This window comes from Myotis lucifugus, unplaced genomic scaffold (assembly GCF_000147115.1).
Source record: "Myotis lucifugus unplaced genomic scaffold, Myoluc2.0 scaffold_741, whole genome shotgun sequence".
NCBI classification, from domain to species: Eukaryota; Metazoa; Chordata; class Mammalia; order Chiroptera; family Vespertilionidae; genus Myotis; species Myotis lucifugus.
Genome location: NW_005871789.1, coordinates 243148 through 262629, shown reverse-complemented (window position 1 = coordinate 262629; position 19482 = coordinate 243148). Strand labels below are relative to the sequence as shown.

Sequence of the window (19482 nt, the reverse complement as noted above, 5' to 3'; positions counted from 1 at the left end):
CAACAGGCCAGAGCCACGTGCCTTCCTCACAGGCCACTTTAAATGGCCAGGTGCAACCTGATAAGGGAGGAAGGATGTGGTTCTAGTTTCTAACAGGGACCTCGGAACTGAGGGGCTGTAAGGATTTGGAAGGCTTGCTTCCCTAACGGATGGTCATCAAAGAGGCTGTTTTCTCCCTCACGTTATCAGGAAGGTCAGGGACCTCTGAGCTGCCATGCACCGTCCAGTTCATAGTCCCAGGGTCAGCTCTTACCCAACAGAAGGCCAGTCTCTGGAACATTAAATTAATTGTTCCAAAGTTTAATTAAAAACACAATTTACAAATATTTAATATCTTCTGAAAAGCATTTCCAAATTAAGAATCAAAAAATATGTACATAATATATAATCAAATACCGGTCAGCTTTGACTCCCATCAGGGCCACACTCAGCAACATCCGTCTTTTTAGCTTCTTCAAAATCTGAAAGAAAAAAATGCCACTTAATTTAGCATGTTTTCCCTTTTTGATGCAAAAAGGAACGTGACGGAAAGGCAGTGTCCAGAGGTGCTGGCAACCCTTCCCGTGGGCACTGGGTAGAGACTGGGCGTGATTAGGCCATCACTGTAGCTCTTTCTGCAAATGTGTCAAGCCTTCAACTTGTAAAGTGGAGAGAATGAAGCACTTTATACACTAGCAACTCGCAGAGGGAGCACCTGCCAAAGGCCCCGCCCTCCTGACGTGGGCACGCACCTTCTGTTAGATCCACCAGGCTGCTTCCCGCACCAGGGCGGGGCACGGAGATGCCCATCGCTTTCCGAACCCCGTACGTGCTGACGACGTCGCCGGGAGTTACTTGCTGAGCAAGTTCTTTAAGGTTATTGGTCACCTGTTCAGCTAGAAAAAACAAAACAAAATGAGAACTGTTCTAGGTCCTGAAATGTGGTTTCTTTAAAGAACAAGTGTATAAACGCAAAAACTGATATCCCTGGAGCTCCCACCCGCGAGGGGACCTACCGAGGTGCAACTCTCTGTACGAGGGGCCCAGGAGGCAGATGGTGTTGGGCGGGGGCCTGGTGCTCAGGCGCTCGTTCTGGGCTTCCTGCAGCTCCCGGAGCAGCCGGGTGGTCTCGTCCAGCTTCCTCTGGAACACCTCGGCCTCTGTGGGGACAGCACACACTGCAGAGGCCGCCCCGGGTTCCACCTTGAGCGGTAATCGGAGCCGTGTGCTCCGAGGCTCTGGGGGTACTGATTAATCTCCTCACACGAGACCCTGAAGCCTGCCCAGTGGTGGGTGGTCGTTAGTGGTACCATGGGGACCGCCAGTCTTGACTGCCGTGCCAGGCAGCGCTTCCATCAACCCCCCAACCCCAGACACTCACCTTCAGAGTCAAAAACTTCGACGGGAGCGCCCAAGTTTGCCACCGCTTCCAGGGCCGCAAGCCTGTCCTGGCTGCCGGAGCCCACCCGCCCCGCTGGCTCCACTTCTGAGGCCTGCTGTGAAGAAAGAGAGGAATCACGCGGGCTTCTAAGCCCCACCGTGCTGGAATGAGAAACCAGGAAGATGGCCCATCTGCAGCCCAGTTATTCCACCTGCTCACTTTGCAGCTATAATCTGATGTCGTTCCCAAAGCCTGGCATAAAAGTGTCCATACACCCACGCTGCTCGGTACGGTAATGGAGTGTCTGTGCAATCTGCATCATTTGTTTTATATGCCAGCGCTCAAAGCATAAAAGTGACAACTGCCTGGGACTTCGAGGTGGTGAAGACTGAGAGCCACGCCAGCCCGGGTCCGGCCACCTGCGCTCCTGCAGGAGCTCTTGTACGTAAGGTACTTCCTGGTCTCCTCCAGGCCCCACAGCCAGGGGCCAGCACTGCACGGGAGAAATAAACCCCAAGAGTGGAGTTTAATCCTGGACTCACAAGCCTCAGTTTCTATAACCTCGGTGCTGCTATTAGGAACAGGTCACCAGATACACGTGACCCGAGGTGACGGTTCCAGTTAGATGGTGGTGCCGCACTCCCAGCTCAACCCCCGAGCACCTGCTTTCTCCACCAGCACACGGCCTGCGGGTGTGGCCCTCCCGCCCATCAGTCTCCTTACTGCTTCCCATTCCGAAGACTTCCTTCTTACACACGGCCTCGCCGGGCTCCTGCCCCGGGAAGGACACGGGTGCACACCACCCGCACCTGCATCTGCCTCTACTCGATCTCCCCTCTGCAGGTGTCTGTCCCGCAGTGAAAGGGCTCACTTACACTCTTCTTTACAAAGCTTTATCACTTAGGTCTTTCAGCTTAGTCTCCATTTAAACATTTTTCATAAAGAATAGAATCACCTCTGTTTCCTTGGCTGCGTCGAGGGTCCTGCTCTGGCCTTCATCTTCAGGTGATGACTGTAGGATAGAGACAAACAACTGTCGATTCCAAGGTGCTGGCAAAGGCAAGTATCACACAACAGGAAAACGGAAGGATGTGGATTTGGGGAATAAAATGAATGAGATATAGTTACTGGCATTTTGAGAGAATTTGTGAGTCAAGAGCACCCCCCACTAGTGACTTTGCGACGGGTACTTCTGGGCCCGATCCAAAAGCTGTGCACTTGCCCACGGTCTGTGGTGAACAGCACCAGCGTCTAAGTGGAGTCTGTTTCACCAGCAGGTCAGTCTGGTGGGAAACTAGGAGGAGCGCCAGGACTGCCCTGTGTAGCAGGCGATTCTCAGACAGAAGCTGCTGTGAACACACACTGGAGACTGTGCCAGCTGCACAGCCCTAGTTCTCAGAACCACAGAGACAGACAAACGCCTCAGGACTCAAACCAGTAACGATGTCATCTTCCTGAAAGGTTGTGATTTATTTAATTACCAATTTTAAAAGATTATGAACAATGTGTCCTTATATATAGCCTTTCCCTTATTTTCTAGAATAAATTCTGAGAATAGTAACGGTTGGATCAAAGAGCAGAGAAGCTGTAAATCAGAAACTCTGCCACATTGGCCATTCGATTTTAGTTCAAGGCTATTTGCCGACAGAAAGGGCATCGGGAGACCAGCTAACTCGGCTCTAGAAGGAACGCTTGCTGGTCCTCATCTCGGAACCAAGCCCTAAGTTGTCCCAGCTCATGAACTGTCCAGCCGACCTGGAGTTTACAGTGTTAGTAAGAGAGGGCGACCAGGACGCGGCTTCCTTTGTTGCTGGAGGCTCCACCAGCTCTACCCTGAGGAGGCGGCGAAGGGCATTCCCTCCCATTTCAGTCAGCGGTTCCCAGCAGCGAGCAGGGCTACCCTTGCCAGGTGTTGGCACCGGCGACCGCTCCGCTGCGAACCCTCCTCATCCTGCAGGCCCAGGACCAGATGCCACCCTCTGCCTCGGATCCCGGTGCCCGCATCACCGTTTCCCTTCATTGTCCTCCGCCCACGGTCCCCACCCGGGCCGGGCCGTCTTCTCGGGAGTGGAGCTCAGCTGTCACACTGGTTAAGCCCATGGTTTCATAACACCGATGACTAATGCCGGACCAATGAGAAATCACCGTGCTCTGGGTGCATTCTTACCGTCTCCGACTCCTGCAGGCTTCTCGAATGCCCTCCTTTAGTCAGAACATCCAGTAAACTATCTGCCATGACGTATGGGTAATCTTGGCATGTGGCCAAAAACTCGTGGATGCTGAAAGAGAGCATGCTGGGAGTCACTGCCACAGAATCATCTCCACCGGCTCAGTCTTCCTGTCACAGCCAACCGTTCCCACAGGTGCCTCACTGACACACCACGTGCCAGACTCACCACCTCGTCAACGCTGTTTACATACTCACCAGCGATCATCACCGCGACAGAATGAAACGCTCGCTAACACAGTGAAATGAAATGCAAACCCAGCGCAGTGATGGAAGCCCACGCTCAGCGGCGAGCTGTGCCCCTCCCCTAGCTCCCCTGGGGTGAATGCCTCCCTCATGACTTCCACACGTATGAGCCTCAGTCACACCTCAAGCCTGGACCCCGCCCTTCAGATCCACGCCTCAGATCAGTGCTTTAGAAAAACGTGGCGTTCAGAACACTGAGCCGGAGACTCGCCTGAAATCGCTGGGAATGTCACAGTCGTCTTCCCCGTAGGTTGAGTAGATTAGATCCGAATCGTCCTTGCTGATGTTGGCAAACGTGGAGTCATAGTGGGGGGCGTACGAGCTGTAAGGCCCGTAGTTCAGGTAGAGCACTGCGGGCGAAGAGGAGAGACTTTAGCTCCTCTGGGGCGTGGAGGGCGGGCTGTGTGCTTGCTCTAGTAGCACCACTCCCTTCTAACTTTACTACTTCATCGACTGGCACACAAACCTAAGGCAGACATTTCCCCCAAACAGATGCTTATGAAGTAACAACACAAATGAGTGTTTTCCCACAAAGGGGAGAGGAAATAAATAAAACTCACTTTGAATACGAATACACCATTTTTCAGTCTCTTCTGAAGTTAGTAACGAATTAAAGTTGCAAAAATACCAGCAAAGAATGTACGAACAAGGCAATAAATGGTGACTGTCCGAGTGGGCGTCTTACCCGGAGCTACTTTGTTCCTTTTATCCTCCTTGAACCCCTGCAGAGTATTCACTCCCGACTGAAGCCGCCCAGTGGTCATGCCCAGCCTCACCGGGCAGTAGCCGGGCTCTGAAACAGAAGACGGGCACAGTAAGGCGGGGCTGTGGCGGCAGGCGAGTGGCACTCCGTGCATCTGCGTGCCTGGGAGAGGTGGGGAGCCCTCACTACCTCCAATTTCAACATAAAACCTGAGCTTAGAAAGGCAGGCAGGTGGCCAGGACCCGAACCCGGTCCTCCTAGCACACCCGACAGCTTCGTGGAATTCTTACAGTCGTGCTGCGTGATGCTGGAAAGATGGAGAAGTTGGGCCTTAAGGTGATGATGGAAGCAAGCAACCCAGAAGGAAGACAGACAGCGGGGACGAGCCTGCACAGACGCGGCCCCTGTTATGCCGGAGCCAGGCCAGGACCCCGGGACCTGACTGAGCAGAGGGCTGAGCAGGGTGGTGCTGGGGAAGGCCGCGCCCATGGGCCGGCGCTCTCGCCTGCACTCGAGTCCTGGCTTTTGCACCGAGACGGCCCTGCAGTAGCAGGTCCTGCGCAGCCCATCCGTCTACAGCCCATCTTCTCTCCTCCTCAGGAGGCAGCCCTGTGTTGGTGCCCCCCTGGGTGCAGCACCCCCACAGGAAGATGAAAGGGGGAAGCCAGCGGGCATCGTCTATCTACACCAGGGAGTGGGCCCTGGGGGCACTGTGAGCATGAGCAGCCGCCAGCTCTGGCCAGTTTGCAGATGTCGACGGGGGCTGGAAGCCGGGGGGACCTGATGGGGAGACCAGAGCCCTGGCTACAGGGAAAGGAAGGGGCGGATCTCAAGGTGTCGCCTACATCGCTAATTGCACCTCCTGGTGCAGCTTCACCACAGCGATCCTCAGAAGAGCCTCTTTGGACCAAGACCATATACATTCCCACCATAAAACGTTCACCTGAAAGGAGATGAGTTTTGCTCCGAAAACGCAGCACCAGGTCCTCCCTCTGAGGGAAGGGCTCCTGGAAGCCTCCGCAGCAGGAAGCGGACCATTGAGACGGGCGCGCCCTGACTTCAAGTGCCTCCGCTCCTCCCTGCTTGAGGGGTCTCCCCTGTGCTTCCCCCCCTCACCTCCTTGGGACCAACCTAAACATCACGCGGCGAAGGACGTCCTCTCTGACCCGAGACCCTAGGGAGGCCGCCCCTGCTCTGAGCCGGCACAGCGGGGACAAGCTGCCGCCTCCGCGTGTAAGTGTTGGCGCCGCCTCTCCGCGCCCCACAGAGCAGAGGGAAGAGCCTGGTCTCCTTCTGTTCCTCACTATCCACCGGCCACCCCAGCTCCTAAGACAGTGCTGCCCACAGTGGACAGTAAGCAGCAGCAACATCTCCCGAAATACAGGAATTCCGCTGTATTCATTTTGGGACCCCCAATGACCTCTCACAGTGGCAGTATGAAAATGGCTATTTATAAAATAAACTAACATTCTCACAATTGCGTATTACAGCACTTACTTCCCCTCAGATGAATGACAAAATTAATATTTTTACATCAAATTTCAAAATACTCCCTATACGATTTCCAGTAAAATATCATCTGAGAAAATAAAATAGGACTGAAGTTATACAACAGGTTCTCGACCTTTATAAACTTCCCACTGGCCCAGGGAAAGCCGCCAACGGTCTGCACTAGCCCATCTGTTCACTGCAACAGCGGAGTTATGATGTCAGAATCGCAGGGTTCTGAGACGCCTGGAGAAGTCACTGAGCCACCAAGCACTCTACCAAGCAGGGCTAGCAGTGACTGCCTCACATTCTGCCTGTGTTAAAGGTGGGTCTGATATCCTAGGGCTTAGTGGTTTAAAGAAAACGTGATCTGTATAATATTTTAGGATGAAGGAAAAGGGGCCAGCTGTTAACAGGAAAAACATGATGTCTAGCCAGTTCTTTGTAGACAGCGATACGCTAGATGGGTCAACATTCAGGCCTGGTGCTGTATAATGGCACCAGGTTCTGCTCTCTGCCCACAGCAAGCTCTGCGGGTCTCATTGTGTGAACCCACCTCCTACGATGGGGTCCACAGGGTGCAGCAGTCCCAGCGTCGTCGTTCCGTCTGGCTTTCTTCTTTCAAATTCACACTGTAATGACCCAAAGTGTTCACACGGCATAAGCGGCTTTGTGTGTATCATACACGTACCCCACCAGAAAGCCTTGCTGTATCACACAGTACAGGGAGCTGTCACAGAACACGCAGATCCCGACGTGCACACCTGTCCCCTATGCACAGGTGCTGACAGCTGGACTAGGGATGGTTAGGGAACCACAGACTGAAAGGCCATGTGAAAGGGTCCTTACGGCCACCTGGTTCTGCCTCTGCTGCTTAAACAAGAGGACACTGAAGACCAGGAGGGGGGTGACCTCCCAAAGTCATATACGAATCCATCTGGTTTAAAACCAATGCGCCAAACAATAATATTTCAAAAGACCACAGTATAAACGTTTTCATAAACATAAAAGTAGTGGCTCATTTCCTGATGTTAGAACATGTTAAAAACCCAGTAAAAGAGGGCAAGGTTAATCATGTAACTGACAAACACCCACGACTTCTCTGATCTGAGTGTGGTGCTGAGGGCCCCGAGGCAGATGTGGACTGAAAGTACACGGGACTTAAGCGCACGCTCAGACCCCGGGTCAGCGACTCCAAGGAGGGGCCCACCCGTCACCTGACTGTTCACCAGCCGCCGCGTCAGCTTGCCCCCGGACTCCCGCACGATGCGGTCGATCTGCTCCTGCTCTCTCTCTAAGTTGTGGCTCTTCACTTTATCGTCCAGCGTATCTTTGTCTTTCCTGAGAACACATGAATGTAAGTAAAAAGAAGGTAAGGTGAAAGCATTAAAGGGAATTTCAAACATGAAGACAGCAGAGGTGGAGCCGTGCTGTTCCCTAATTAATGACGGGGAGGCCTGTGCGTGTGCAGGAAAGGCAAACCCCAGACCCGGGCTAGCTCCCTCGTTTGGGCCCAGTGTTATTTGCCTTAAACATTTTTCTCAGCATACGCACAAAAAAATGAAATCTACCAAGAATATATATTGAAGGGAGAGAAAATTTTTTTTAAAAGTTTGATTTTTATAATGAACATTTAAAATTATAAATCACAGAAACAGAACTAAAACTTGTCGTAAGTTTACTTTCTTTGCATTGTGACAGCAGAAAGCCCCAATTACTAATGACAACCCTCTTCCGGAGTGCAGTGAGGGGCTGGGCGGGGCCCTGGGGAGTCCCTGCTCCCGGGTGATGTCTGGTGAACACGTCCATGTCCACACGACAGCCCCCCTACGGTCATGAATACATTTCCCTCCACAAACAGTCCTACTTAAATAAACGCACTGACAGCGAGCCCGAGAAGAACTTGTTGGCTTTAAAACCAGTCTCGTAAGAAGACACACTCAGAGCTGTTTTCCGAACTGTGTGGGGCAAGTCCACATGGTGCCTGGTAGGGGACGAAGGTGTCACACCCCGAGATGGACGTTCATGCCCAAACCAGCCGCCCACAGGCAGCCTGGCCCTGGCTCCCGCAGGCAGGCGCCGCAGCAGCATTCCCCCTCACCCGCTTGAAAAGACCGCTTCCTGTGACCCTGCTGAGGCTCCTTACTTCTTGTTTTCCTTGTGGGGACTCTTGAAGGCTTGTGCTTCGGTCTCGCCCGCGTCCTCCCTCTCCGCCGGCCAGCGGCCGCTGTCCTCCCCGCCCTGCGCGGGGTCTGCCCTGTCCTTCTGCTTCCGACTCTTCTGCAGGTCAGCCATGAAGTCTATGCTCTGCTTCAGGCTCTGGATTCGCTCCTAAAGAAATTCAAGAGCGTTCTCAGTGCATGTCTGTCATTCACTTTTAAAGTAACGCATTGTGTTTCTCACAAGAGCTTGCATTTATCTCGTGAGTAACCCGGGGAGAAGAACAATTCAATGTAACTGCACCGAGTATTAGACTCAGGAACCAGGACAACAGTCTATCCTTCCATTCAGACAACTGCACTTCCAACCTAAGAGAATGCTTTGTAACTTTACTGCATCATCCAATAGTTCACAGAAAGGACAGAGGAGTAAAGACTTCTTTGCAGTATCGAATTTAAAAAGCGGAATTTGTTTTAACAGCATGTTAAAGTTTTATATTGAGCAGAATGGCTTATGGCTGAAGTTTAAGAATGCGCAGGTATTTAAGACCGACAGCCCGTGAGCACAGGCCTCTCCGAGTGCTGTGGCGTCAGGGCGGTCCCCAGCGGCCTGGGAAACAGCCTGCTAGAGAACGAGAGGGGCCAGCACAGCTGCCTTCACGGAGCGCGTAACGTTCTTACTTTCCCACTGCACGGACACGCTGTGAGGTCTGTGCTGTGGTTCGGGGCCTGAGGTTTCTGGAAGCTGTTCCTAGTGATGCCTCTGCCTCTGAACGCTGAGCCTGTCACTGGATGAAATATGGAGGGCGGTCTCCTGGGGGACGCAGACAACGGCAGGGAAGGCTTTACAGAACAGGAACTAGAAAGGACCGAGGGCATTCAGATGAGAACAATGAAGTCCAGAAACACTAAGTGACTCATCTAAGGTCACAGAACCAGTGACGAGGCCGGGCCTCCTGTGCCCAGGCCTGTACCAGAGGTGCAGCCTGGAAAAGCCTCAGGAAAGCAGACCTGTTGCATTTCTGAACTTCATTTTAAAGTAATCTTAAAACTACTCACCTAATATACTGTACTGCAGACACAGACGTGAATAGAGAAAATAAAAGCCTCGTTAACGTATTATCTAGACCAGGGGTGGGCAAACTTTTTGACTCGAGGGCCACAATGGGTTCTTAAACTGGACTGGAGGGCCGGAACAAAAGCATGGATGGAGTGTTTGTGTGAACTAATATAAATTCAAAGTAAACATTACATAAAAGGGTACGGTCTTTTTTTTTTTTTAGTTTTATTCATTTCAAGCGGGCCGTAGTTTGCCCACGGCTGATCTAGAGGGACAGGCCACAGAGCCAGGACAGGCCCTGATCAGTCCGATTCTATTGTGCTGCAACAGCATCTCGGATTTATTTAGGTGATCAAGAGTTATTCTACGTATGCCCATTCTTTATAAAAATAACGTCTTCTAATTGTCAGTATTTGTAACTGAAAAAATAATGAAAGGCTGCTCTGCAATCTTTTTCCATCGAACATTTAAGCAATTATCTTTTAAAAGACACCACACATGGGAGGGTGTGCTGGGCTCTCCTGGGAACACTGCTATGTGAGGAGTTCGCTCAGGTCTAAATTTAATCATGTAAAATCACTATTGTAAGGATCCCTCCCATCTGGGGTGGAGAGAAGTCAACAGGAAGCTATAACACAGGATGGGTAGGGCTCCTCAACAGGAAGAGGTCTGAGAAAAAGGAAGATAACAGAAAAGGGAAAGGGAGAAGAAACTGCATTTTCTGTGCCTCCAACCAACTCACCCCAGTAAACTCCAGGGGATACTGGACTCTTTCGCATGTTATATTAACTACATCATTTACCGACACTAAATGGTGGTAACAGTGGTGAGTCAACACGAATAAACTTGCCTTGGATATGCTAGCCCTGTGAGTTACACTTTCTCCTAGAAATCCATGTGCCTCGTTTGGAGTAAAGGCTGCAACTGACAGAAGCACTTTTCCTTCAAATGGGGTAACAACAGCATTGTGGGTTTTTAAACCTGGGACACGGCTCGGTTCTGTCCTCTGAGTCTTTCTGCCAAGACTGGGATAAACACTTTACATTCTCTTCCCTCTGCAAACTCTGCCAAAGATGGGTAACTGGCTGACATCACAGTTTCCTAAGTCTGTGGGAGAGGATGGGACTGCTGTCTAAATATTAGGAGTGCAAGGATTAACTGTCAACCCAAATGTTTCTCTTTCCCTTGTGAAGTGGGTCCAAGAACCTTTCAGAGCCCAGCAGACACTCAGCCATGTGCACACCATGGCGGCTCTGTAACGTGGAACTGACACAGATGCACCATCAAAGCTGAGAAACCACGTGCGGCCATGACTCACTCCCACTGTCCCTAACTCCTCGGGGTCTGAGCTCCAGCTCTGAGCGCCAGCTTTTCTCCTTCTTGCTATCTTATACCCACACATTTCTTCTTTGCAAAAAACCCTCTCCTCTCCTGCTCTTCTTGGTCAGTCTCCGCCCCACGCCAGGTCTCCTCTCGCGGCAGCATTCGCTGGGGGCGATGGTCCCGAAGGGCACAGGTCAAACCCTCCTCTGGAGATGAGGACACGGACGCCCAGGGGCTCGGGTCCTGCCTGGGGCCCAGGAGTCAGCGGCAAGAGCTCCCACTAGACCCGCGCCCCCTCCTGCTGTGGCGAGGCGCCCATTTCCCATCCCACTCGGAGCCGTGAGTAAAACCCCGAGAGGTGGCTTATCCTAGGAGCTCCCCTTCTCTCCCACAGCGTTCGCCTCAATTCACCCTTCACGGTCTGTCATCAGCCCTCGCTCCCAGACGACACCCACAGTTTCCTGCCACTGTCTGCAGCACCGCTCTGCAGGCTGTGTGGTTACGCTGTCTCCGTCACACAGCTGAGGACGTGCCTGGGCCCCTGCCCACATTTCTGCCACCTCGAATGCCTGTCCCTGCCGGGAGGGACAGCTCCCTTCAGGTGGCTTTGAGACAGTTGCCCGTTAGTGCTCATTTGTGTCTCTTTCTTCTCCCAGGAGTTCCTGTGCTGCCACTTCAGATCCCGTCCTGACAAAGGGAGGGGCACTTCCTCCCCCCGCTCTTCCCTCACCTAACCAGCCTCATCCTGGAACTCGGGCTGGTGTTTCTTAAACTGTAAGTACAAGTCTACCTGGTGAGTATCCATTCAAGAGCCTCGTATAAGTAATTACAAGTGAGCACCAATACTTTGTATCAATTCCAAACGAGAATCTTCCTTTCATTTTCTTCTCTGTATTATTCAAAAGTTTTATTGAATATTTCAACTTACATATGATCTGCCTAAACAATAAAACCAGTACTGAACTGGACCTGTATTACTATGACAAAAAACAAAGGAATACAACCTTTATAAAAATTCTTATTTATGACAAAGACGTTTCTTTACCTGGCTAAGGATTTTCATTCCCGAGTGTAAGAGCTTCTTGGCAGCTTTGTAATAAATGGTCTCTGGTTTGTTATAAATCATAGCGTTCGTGCACATGAGCTTGAAGTGATCCTGCAGAGAGAATGTTAAGGGGGAAAACGCATTCAAACAAAACGAAGTGCGCTTCTTTCTTGATTTGAAATCATACAGGCCTTCAAAAAATGAAAATAAAACAACATCCTGCCCTCTTCTCTCATGTTTACTGAAGAACATTAATAGCAATTTATTGAATTTTAAAACTCACAAATACTAATTTAAATATCCTACATTCTTTTCCAAATTTTTGAAACATTTCACAACTATATAAACTTTATATATCAAGATGAAAATTTTAATCTTACGGAAAAAAAGAAATTGAAGAAAATACTTCTATCACATATTTAATAGAATAATTTTAACTGAGTAGTTAGTTAATGTAATTAGAAATGTTATTCTTAGTTTAAAAAAATCTTAAGTTTCTATATATTTATTAAATTTTATTTCAGATCTTGACTGAAAACAGGGACCAGGGCTAAATTATCACATTATTTCCTACTAAATCCAAACTAACTGAGCAAAAATGTTCCAATGCTTACACATTTCCTTTTACCTATTTGGATGCTATTATAAGATAAACATAATTTGCAGAATGTTGCAAAATCATGACCATGTGAAATAAACCATACAACCTCAAAAAGCTGAAACATGTAAATGAGGAGCCAAATGACCCCAAATTACATTTCTGATTTAAATTTCAAAGTACACAGATATGCCAGAGAAGCAATTCATGGGTAATTTTTACATCACATAAATGTGAGCGATTATGTCAAGCCCTTACTAAACTAAAATGATAAAAACCCAACAAAAAAGAATCTGATGCCCCCTAACAAACTCCTCCAAATCAAAAAAACATTCGAACGCCACTACTTAATAAAGTGATGACAGCTGAGAACAGTCAAATGGAACAAAAAGAGGTACTGAGCACTGTTTACCAGTTATGAGAAGACTGATTCTAGGGTCATAATAAATTGGTATTAAATTCAAAGTGGACGAAGTTCATGAGGACTCGGCCCCTGGCCCAGTCTCTAAGCAGCCAGGCTTTCGCTGGACCCTGCACCTCCAAGAATGTGATGAAAGCCATGGGCCCACTTGTTCCTACAGCCTGTGCGTGTGCATGCGCACACCGGAGCAGACCTTTTCATGTAATTTTAGCGGGTTCCCGGTCCCCCCAAGGCTACCCAAGGGACCCTAAGTGAAGCACCCTTGGACAGATATTCGGGAAAGCTTCCAGTCCATTAAGAACTATTAAGTGTTTACTCGGGGGAAGGAGAGGCCGGTGAGGGGAGACACACCATGGCCATTATTCACACAAAATGACACTGGGCTGGTCACTGGCCCGAGGGCACTGGATTCTCCTCCCGAGCACAGGCAGCCTGTGGGTTCCCTGGGCCTTCAGCACTGTCATGTGCTGGGCTTTCCTGGACCTCTGTGTAATGGCACTTGGTCATCTGAAACCTGAATGACCCTTCTGCATACTTTTCACATAATTAAAAAAATCTTGAACAGCCTAATGAGCTGGATAAGCTAATAAATATTACTTTGGGTTGCTGGGGAAAAAAAAAAGGTAGTAATATAGAAAACTCTAAAGAGTTCAAAATACTTGTTCATTTTAATTATGATAAGCCTGAAGCATCTGCTCAAAAACACGTAGGGGCATACTGCTCTCTCCTGTCATCACAAGACAAAGATCAGAGGAAAACTGTTCACTAAAAGAAAAAAAAACCAAAACTGTTAAGATTTTTTCCATTAAGCAATAATCAAGTCGGAAATATGCTGAAATAAACAGTTCTAGCCTAATTTTCACCAGATGAAAAGTTGGGGAAAGTTTCCATTTCTCTAAAGACACAAGAATGCAATTCCAGTTTTCCAGAGTACTGGGGTATTTATTATCTATCCATTCAAAATGGTAGGAAGACAGAATTCAATGCTGGTGTTATTCATCTCTCAGCTGACTGACATGTGGATAAAAAAAAAAAAGAGCAAATAAAGATATAGTTTACTGCCAGATTTTCCTTTTATAGCTGATTAGGTCAGATGCACACTATGATGCTTATGCAGAAAAAATAAAGGCAAAATATACATCCAAACCAGTGTAGTCTGTGGTGGTTTGGTATAAAGCTAATTTAAAACACACGTGGCTCCTTTTCGGATGAAGATTAAAAAGAAAAGTATCATCTCTCAAATCAACATATACCAAGACTACGTAAAGACGGAAAAGACTTCAACTATAACATTAGGCATGTACATCATTTTAGTGGCTTGTAGGTTCTTTACTTGCAAGTTTTTAATTTCCTTCCTTTTAAAGTTGAAGGAAACATGCTCAACAAATACGGCCAAAGTGATCTGAGAGAGCAAGTGACTTTCATTAAACTAGTATTTCTGGACCAGCCAACTTATTCTCTATGTGAGAAGACATGCACACCTTAGATGTCTAGGAAAAGAAACAACTCTAATTCAATTTCATTAAAATATCAACTTCACCTGTATCGATCTGAAATTGAAAATCAATATCCTCTCATTTTAACAGTTGAGAAAATATACTGTGGAACATATGAAATTCAAAATTTTATGAAAATCCCCCAAATAATAAAAGATAGCAGATGGCTTATTTTATCTGGTTTTGTACCTCCAAGCTCAAAAATGTTTTCAAAGACAGAAATACACAAAGATTTTTGGATTTTAAAGTAAACTTAATTCTTTGCAAAACAAAAACTCAATTAGAACGATTCTCAATACCAAACATGAAGGTTTCTACCAAGATTGCATATCTACAGGATCCAAGAGCTTGCCTCCCAAATGAATAAAGATGTGTTACTTTGTATCAGAGCTGTTATTTGTCCCATCACAACACAAACAGCTCTAGTTACCTTCAGTTCTTCTATGGACTGGTAGTCATTGTTCTTGATCTTTTCTTTCATGGTACTAAAATCCATTGGGTGTTTAATGATCATGGAGTAGCCAGGAGCAATAAAATCAGTCACAGGGAATGAAAAGAAAGCACTTGGGTCTTTTCTGTGAAGATATAAAAAAGCCAATTTTACTTCTACTACAAACATATCTACTGGTCTAAGAGCAGGAGTCAGAGGAAACCGTTCAGATGTAGAAAGAATCTGTAGTATGCTAACATGTTTTCCACTGAAAACTACAGGAATAACTGTAAAGACTAATAACTATTTAATAACAAGGTGAAGATGTTTTACATAATAATTGTACTCTTATAGAGTCTTTTAAAATATGCAGGTTAAATTAATTAGTAGTACCTCCTACACAGGGAAAAATGAAAAATAAAAAGCCCAGCTTAACTGAGCAATGTCTTGGCCTTTGGGTGATTAGTACTATGTATTTTTATCCACCACGGGGGGAAAGGCGGAAACAGTAACGGTGAATGCACACCTGTGCCCTCTTCCATATGGTTTCTAACTATTGGCTTGGACTCTTGGTGGGCCACACAATTACTGCATCCCTGTGAGCTTATATATTTTGACTTCTATTGTGTGTTGTGTTGTGTGTGTAGGTGGGGGTGTGTTAAAAAAATGACATTAAAAAGCCCTCATAATACCCTAAACTTGAGACAGTGTTTTCTATTACTGGCTCTCAACTCTCACTGGAGGAACTTTATAAAAACTCCAGTGGGCTAGGGGAGGCTTACCTCAGACCCAGGGCATAAGAATCGGGTGAGGCCCTAGCCTGTTTGGCTCAGTGGATAGAGCGTCAGCCTGCGGACTGAGTGGTCCCGGGTTCGATTCCCACCAAGGGCACATGCCTGGGTTGCGGGCTCAATCACCAGTGGGGGGGGCGTGCAAGAGGGAGCCGATCAATGATTCTCTCTCATCATTGATGTTTTTATCTCTCTCTCCCTCTTCCTTCCTCTCTGAAATCAATAAAGACATATATTTAAAAATAAAAAATTGCGTGAGGAAGGAGGGTGGGTCCAGGCACTGGTGTTTCTAAGGTTGAGTCCTGGTACTGGCACTGAAGCATTTGGCATTGGTATTTCCAGGACTGACAGGGTTGAGAACCATTGTTTTATATAATTAGGTCATCAGAGTGGTTTTTCCTCTGGAAATCTGGCATACTAAAATTTTTTGATTCTAAATCATCATGACAATAAAAAATGGCTTAAAAACTAACAATAGCAGTGACTTTTAAAATGTATTTACCACGTTACAGGCCCGGGACTCTGCCTTTGCTCTTCCCAGCACGATGCCCAAGCAAGGAGACTAACACCCGAGAATAAGCAGAAACACCCTGCCTGGACCTTCCACGTGCAGATGGGTGATGCCACAGCAGTTACTGTGAACGACGACACTGGCCGTCTGGGAGGCCCTCTTCAGAGAACATCATCTCCGCCCCCGAGAGCAGTCATTTGATACAGAGCCCCATGACCGAAGTGGTGTTCCCACACTGGTCAACTGCATTCTTAGAATGCATGCCCTGCACCTGCGAATCCTCTGCCAGGGACATGTCTTTCAGCTAAAAACTGAAATTCTGAGTACAGAGAAGTATCAGAACATTTTAATAAACACTGACTTATTCTTTCCCCTTGTACAAACTTAACATTGGCTTAATCTAGATACTGAAATTTTTAGAACCAATTCCTGCATTTAAAAGTGGCACGAATCCTATTTATAGTATTCTGCCCCCCGCCCCAGGCTTAGTAATCGCTGAACTTTCACAGTATGATAAGCACTGCGCAGATACACAGAAGGCATTTTTATCTATAAACAAAGTGGAACTATCTGTATTGTTTATTCCTGGTTTAAAGCTTGAACATCAGAAGTTACTTCAGATTAAAAGAAATCTGCCATTAAGAATATTACGTAACACTCTTCAAGCTGCCAGTTCAAACAAACCAATGAGAACATCTAAAAGCCAGCCTCTTGGAGGGCTTCACTGCCAGGCAAAATATTTATCATCCACTTTAAAATCAAGTACGTTTGGATTCCGGCCACACAATGGGGCTTTAAATAATCAAAATAGAAAAGTGTTTTGGATACTATCTTTCTCCTTTCAATGTCCACGTTACAAAAGGACTGGAAAACCCATTTACCTCTGCAACTGTCTCATCAGTTGATTCAAAGCTTCTTGAAGGGGCGTCTGTTCTACTTCTAAGGCAAAGAAGAAAGGAAAAGAGCACTTTAAAAAGGCAGATTCTGCGGAGTCCTGTTTAGCTGATTTCCTTTCTATATGACTTATCCATACCCATCATTAAGCACCTCACACAGAAACTCCATTTCCCTTATAAGTAAGTATGAATTCAAAACTGCAGCTAATTTAAAGGTCGTATGCATCAGAGAAGTAAGAAAACTAAAAATTCCATTAAAAGGCTTTCAAACTTTCACTTGAAAGCTAGAAACCCAGTGCCTTCCCCTGGCTGTGTCAGCCTCCTCACTCAGGACAGTTCACCGTTGCTCTGACCTTCCTGTTTGGCTACAGAGCTCGAGAGAGGCTTCTCAGGGGGCAGGTCCAATCTTGCAGGCGCCTGGCACTGGAGGTCTTTTTCTGCCTCATTCTCCACACGGTCCCGATCGCGCCTCTTTCTATCCTCCTAAATGGAACAAAGGGAGGTAATGTAGAAATATCTCAGAATACCTTTAAACTAAATCATCTTCATTTCAGTGGAAAAAAGTAAGACGCCACTGAACATGCTTTTAAAAAAATCATGTATTTTGCTGCCATCTACTGGAAAAGGAGAAAATAACACGTTCACAAAGGGAAGAAAAGTGATTTGACAGAATAGGCCAGAAATAGCCACTTAGAAAACAACACTATTCCTAAAAGCAAGATAACATACCTAGCAATAAATCTAATAAAAACACCGAATATGTTTTGGGGAAAAGTATGAAATATTACTGAAAGGACACTGTGGAAGACCCGAATAAAGGAAATACACCATGTTCGTGAGTCAATTCTCTCCAGAGTTATCTATAAATGAAATGTAATGCCAATCCAAACTGGAAGACGGGATTTTTCATGGCATCTGACAAGCCAAGCATATAACTTATCTTGCAGGTCAAAATCAAGAGCCGTCAGAACAGGTTTGAAAAAGGTGACCATGAGAGTCTTACCAGGTACACAGCACCTGTACGAAGTGACAGTAATGAAGACAACGTGGTCTGACATAGGGATAGACAAACCGACCAAGAGAACAGACTGCGGAGCCCAGAAACAGACCCACACGCACAGCGAGTCTGGGTATCACAGAGGCGGCATCATTGGGAATAAAGACAACAGGGGAGTTGGTGCTGGGACAACCAGTCATCCGCATGGAAAAAGAAAAATGAATATAGTCTCTACCTCATACCAGACGCAACAGTAAACCCCAGGAGAGCAGACTGACATGTACAAAGCAAACCTTTAAAACTTCAGAGAGAAGCATCTTTATGACTCAAGAGTAGAAAAAACTTTTCTTCCCCATAAACAAGCTGAAAGGCCAGCTACCGACAGAGACAAGTACCTGCAACACACACACCCCAAGGTCTTAGCAAAGATCACATGAAGAACATCAGCAAACAACCAAAGGGAAAATGGGTGAAGAGCATCATAGGTAATTCCCAGAAGAAACCTGAAGTGTCAGGAAATGAGCGCAAGCTCCCTAGACCTCCAGGAATTACACCTGTAAAAACTAGAAGGCATTCCACATCTCTGATCAGCAAAAACTCAGATGTCTGTATATGTCAGGTTCTGATGAAAATGAAGAGAAATGGGGCTCATGCCTTGCGGATGGGTGAGTACACGGGTACAGCCATAGCTGAACCAGGAACAGTACCTAGGACAGGAAGGCCTTCACGGACCCCGCACCCCTCCTACCCCGGGGCACACACCCGGGAGACACTTCCCTTCACAGTGTCCACTCGACCCTGACAACACAGAAGTGGGTGCAGCCCTATGTGGATTTTCTTCAGTAAATGCCTTGCTGCCTTCCACCTGCTGTCGGGAGTCCCAGGTGGGGAGGGCTGAGTGTATGCACTCATCTACGTCACTTTACACAGGGGATGTGCGCGTCTTTGGAAGCTGGTATCCTGGGGGGTCCTGGAACCAATCCCTCCTGGATATGGGGGGACAACTCAAGTTTCTGGGGAGTCAGGTTGCATGCAGATTTTCGACTGCACGGGGGGAGGGGGAGTCAGCGCCCCTAACCCCTGTGTCGTTCAAGGGCCAATGTCTACAAGAATATTTACTGCAGCCCTGGCCGAAACAGTAAAAAAATTAGAAACAGCCCAATGCCTGCTCCAGGGAGATGGACCACTGCGTTCCGGTTTATTGACGCAGCAGGTGAGATGAAGACGCTGAAGAGACAGGCAGGTGAGCGTCCCGGGGAGGGCGGGGCGTGATCACGATGTCGCTCAGCGTGCACCCCAAGGTGGCAGGGACTTACTCCTCATCTACTAACCACCAACGGTTAAGAAAATGCTTATTTTTACTCCTGGTGTCCTATCTCCGAAAGATCTCGATCCAGTTTTCTCTTCGACAGACGCAAACGCTGTTTGGAAAGGTGGGAGCCGCCCGTTCGGCGCGCGTGGCATCGGGAGGACCTTTATTTCAGAACCACAGGTGTGGACCTGGGCGGAGCCCATTCGCTGCTGAACGGAGTCCCGCCCTCCTGGTCCCGGGGCCCGGCAGGTGGGCCGGCGGCTCCCTCACCTGGTGCGAGCGCAGCTGGAGCCTAAACCATCCCCGGGGCGGCGGCCGGTGTTCCCACTCAGCCCCGCGCCTCCTCGCAACGGGGCGGCCTTTAAAGAAGGCGCAGGGCCCGGAGAGGCCGGTTCCATTGGGGGCGGGAGCGGGAGGCG

At 47.9% G+C, this 19482-nt stretch overlaps 1 protein-coding gene across 1 annotated transcript; it reads right to left on the bottom strand.

The window, feature by feature from the left end:
* Positions 1-284: 284 nt before the first annotated feature.
* On the bottom strand, positions 285-19477 carry BRD7 (bromodomain containing 7; the record flags this gene model as incomplete). Its single annotated transcript, XM_006105971.2, has 16 exons — positions 285-461; positions 732-875; positions 996-1139; positions 1361-1475; positions 2316-2372; positions 3528-3639; positions 4045-4183; positions 4519-4626; positions 6581-6656; positions 7242-7365; positions 8171-8355; positions 11612-11722; positions 14557-14701; positions 16740-16797; positions 17108-17237; positions 19334-19477. Coding segments are annotated over 16 exons (1854 nt in total), but the record flags the coding sequence as incomplete, so codon positions are not given.
* Positions 19478-19482: the final 5 nt, after the last annotated feature.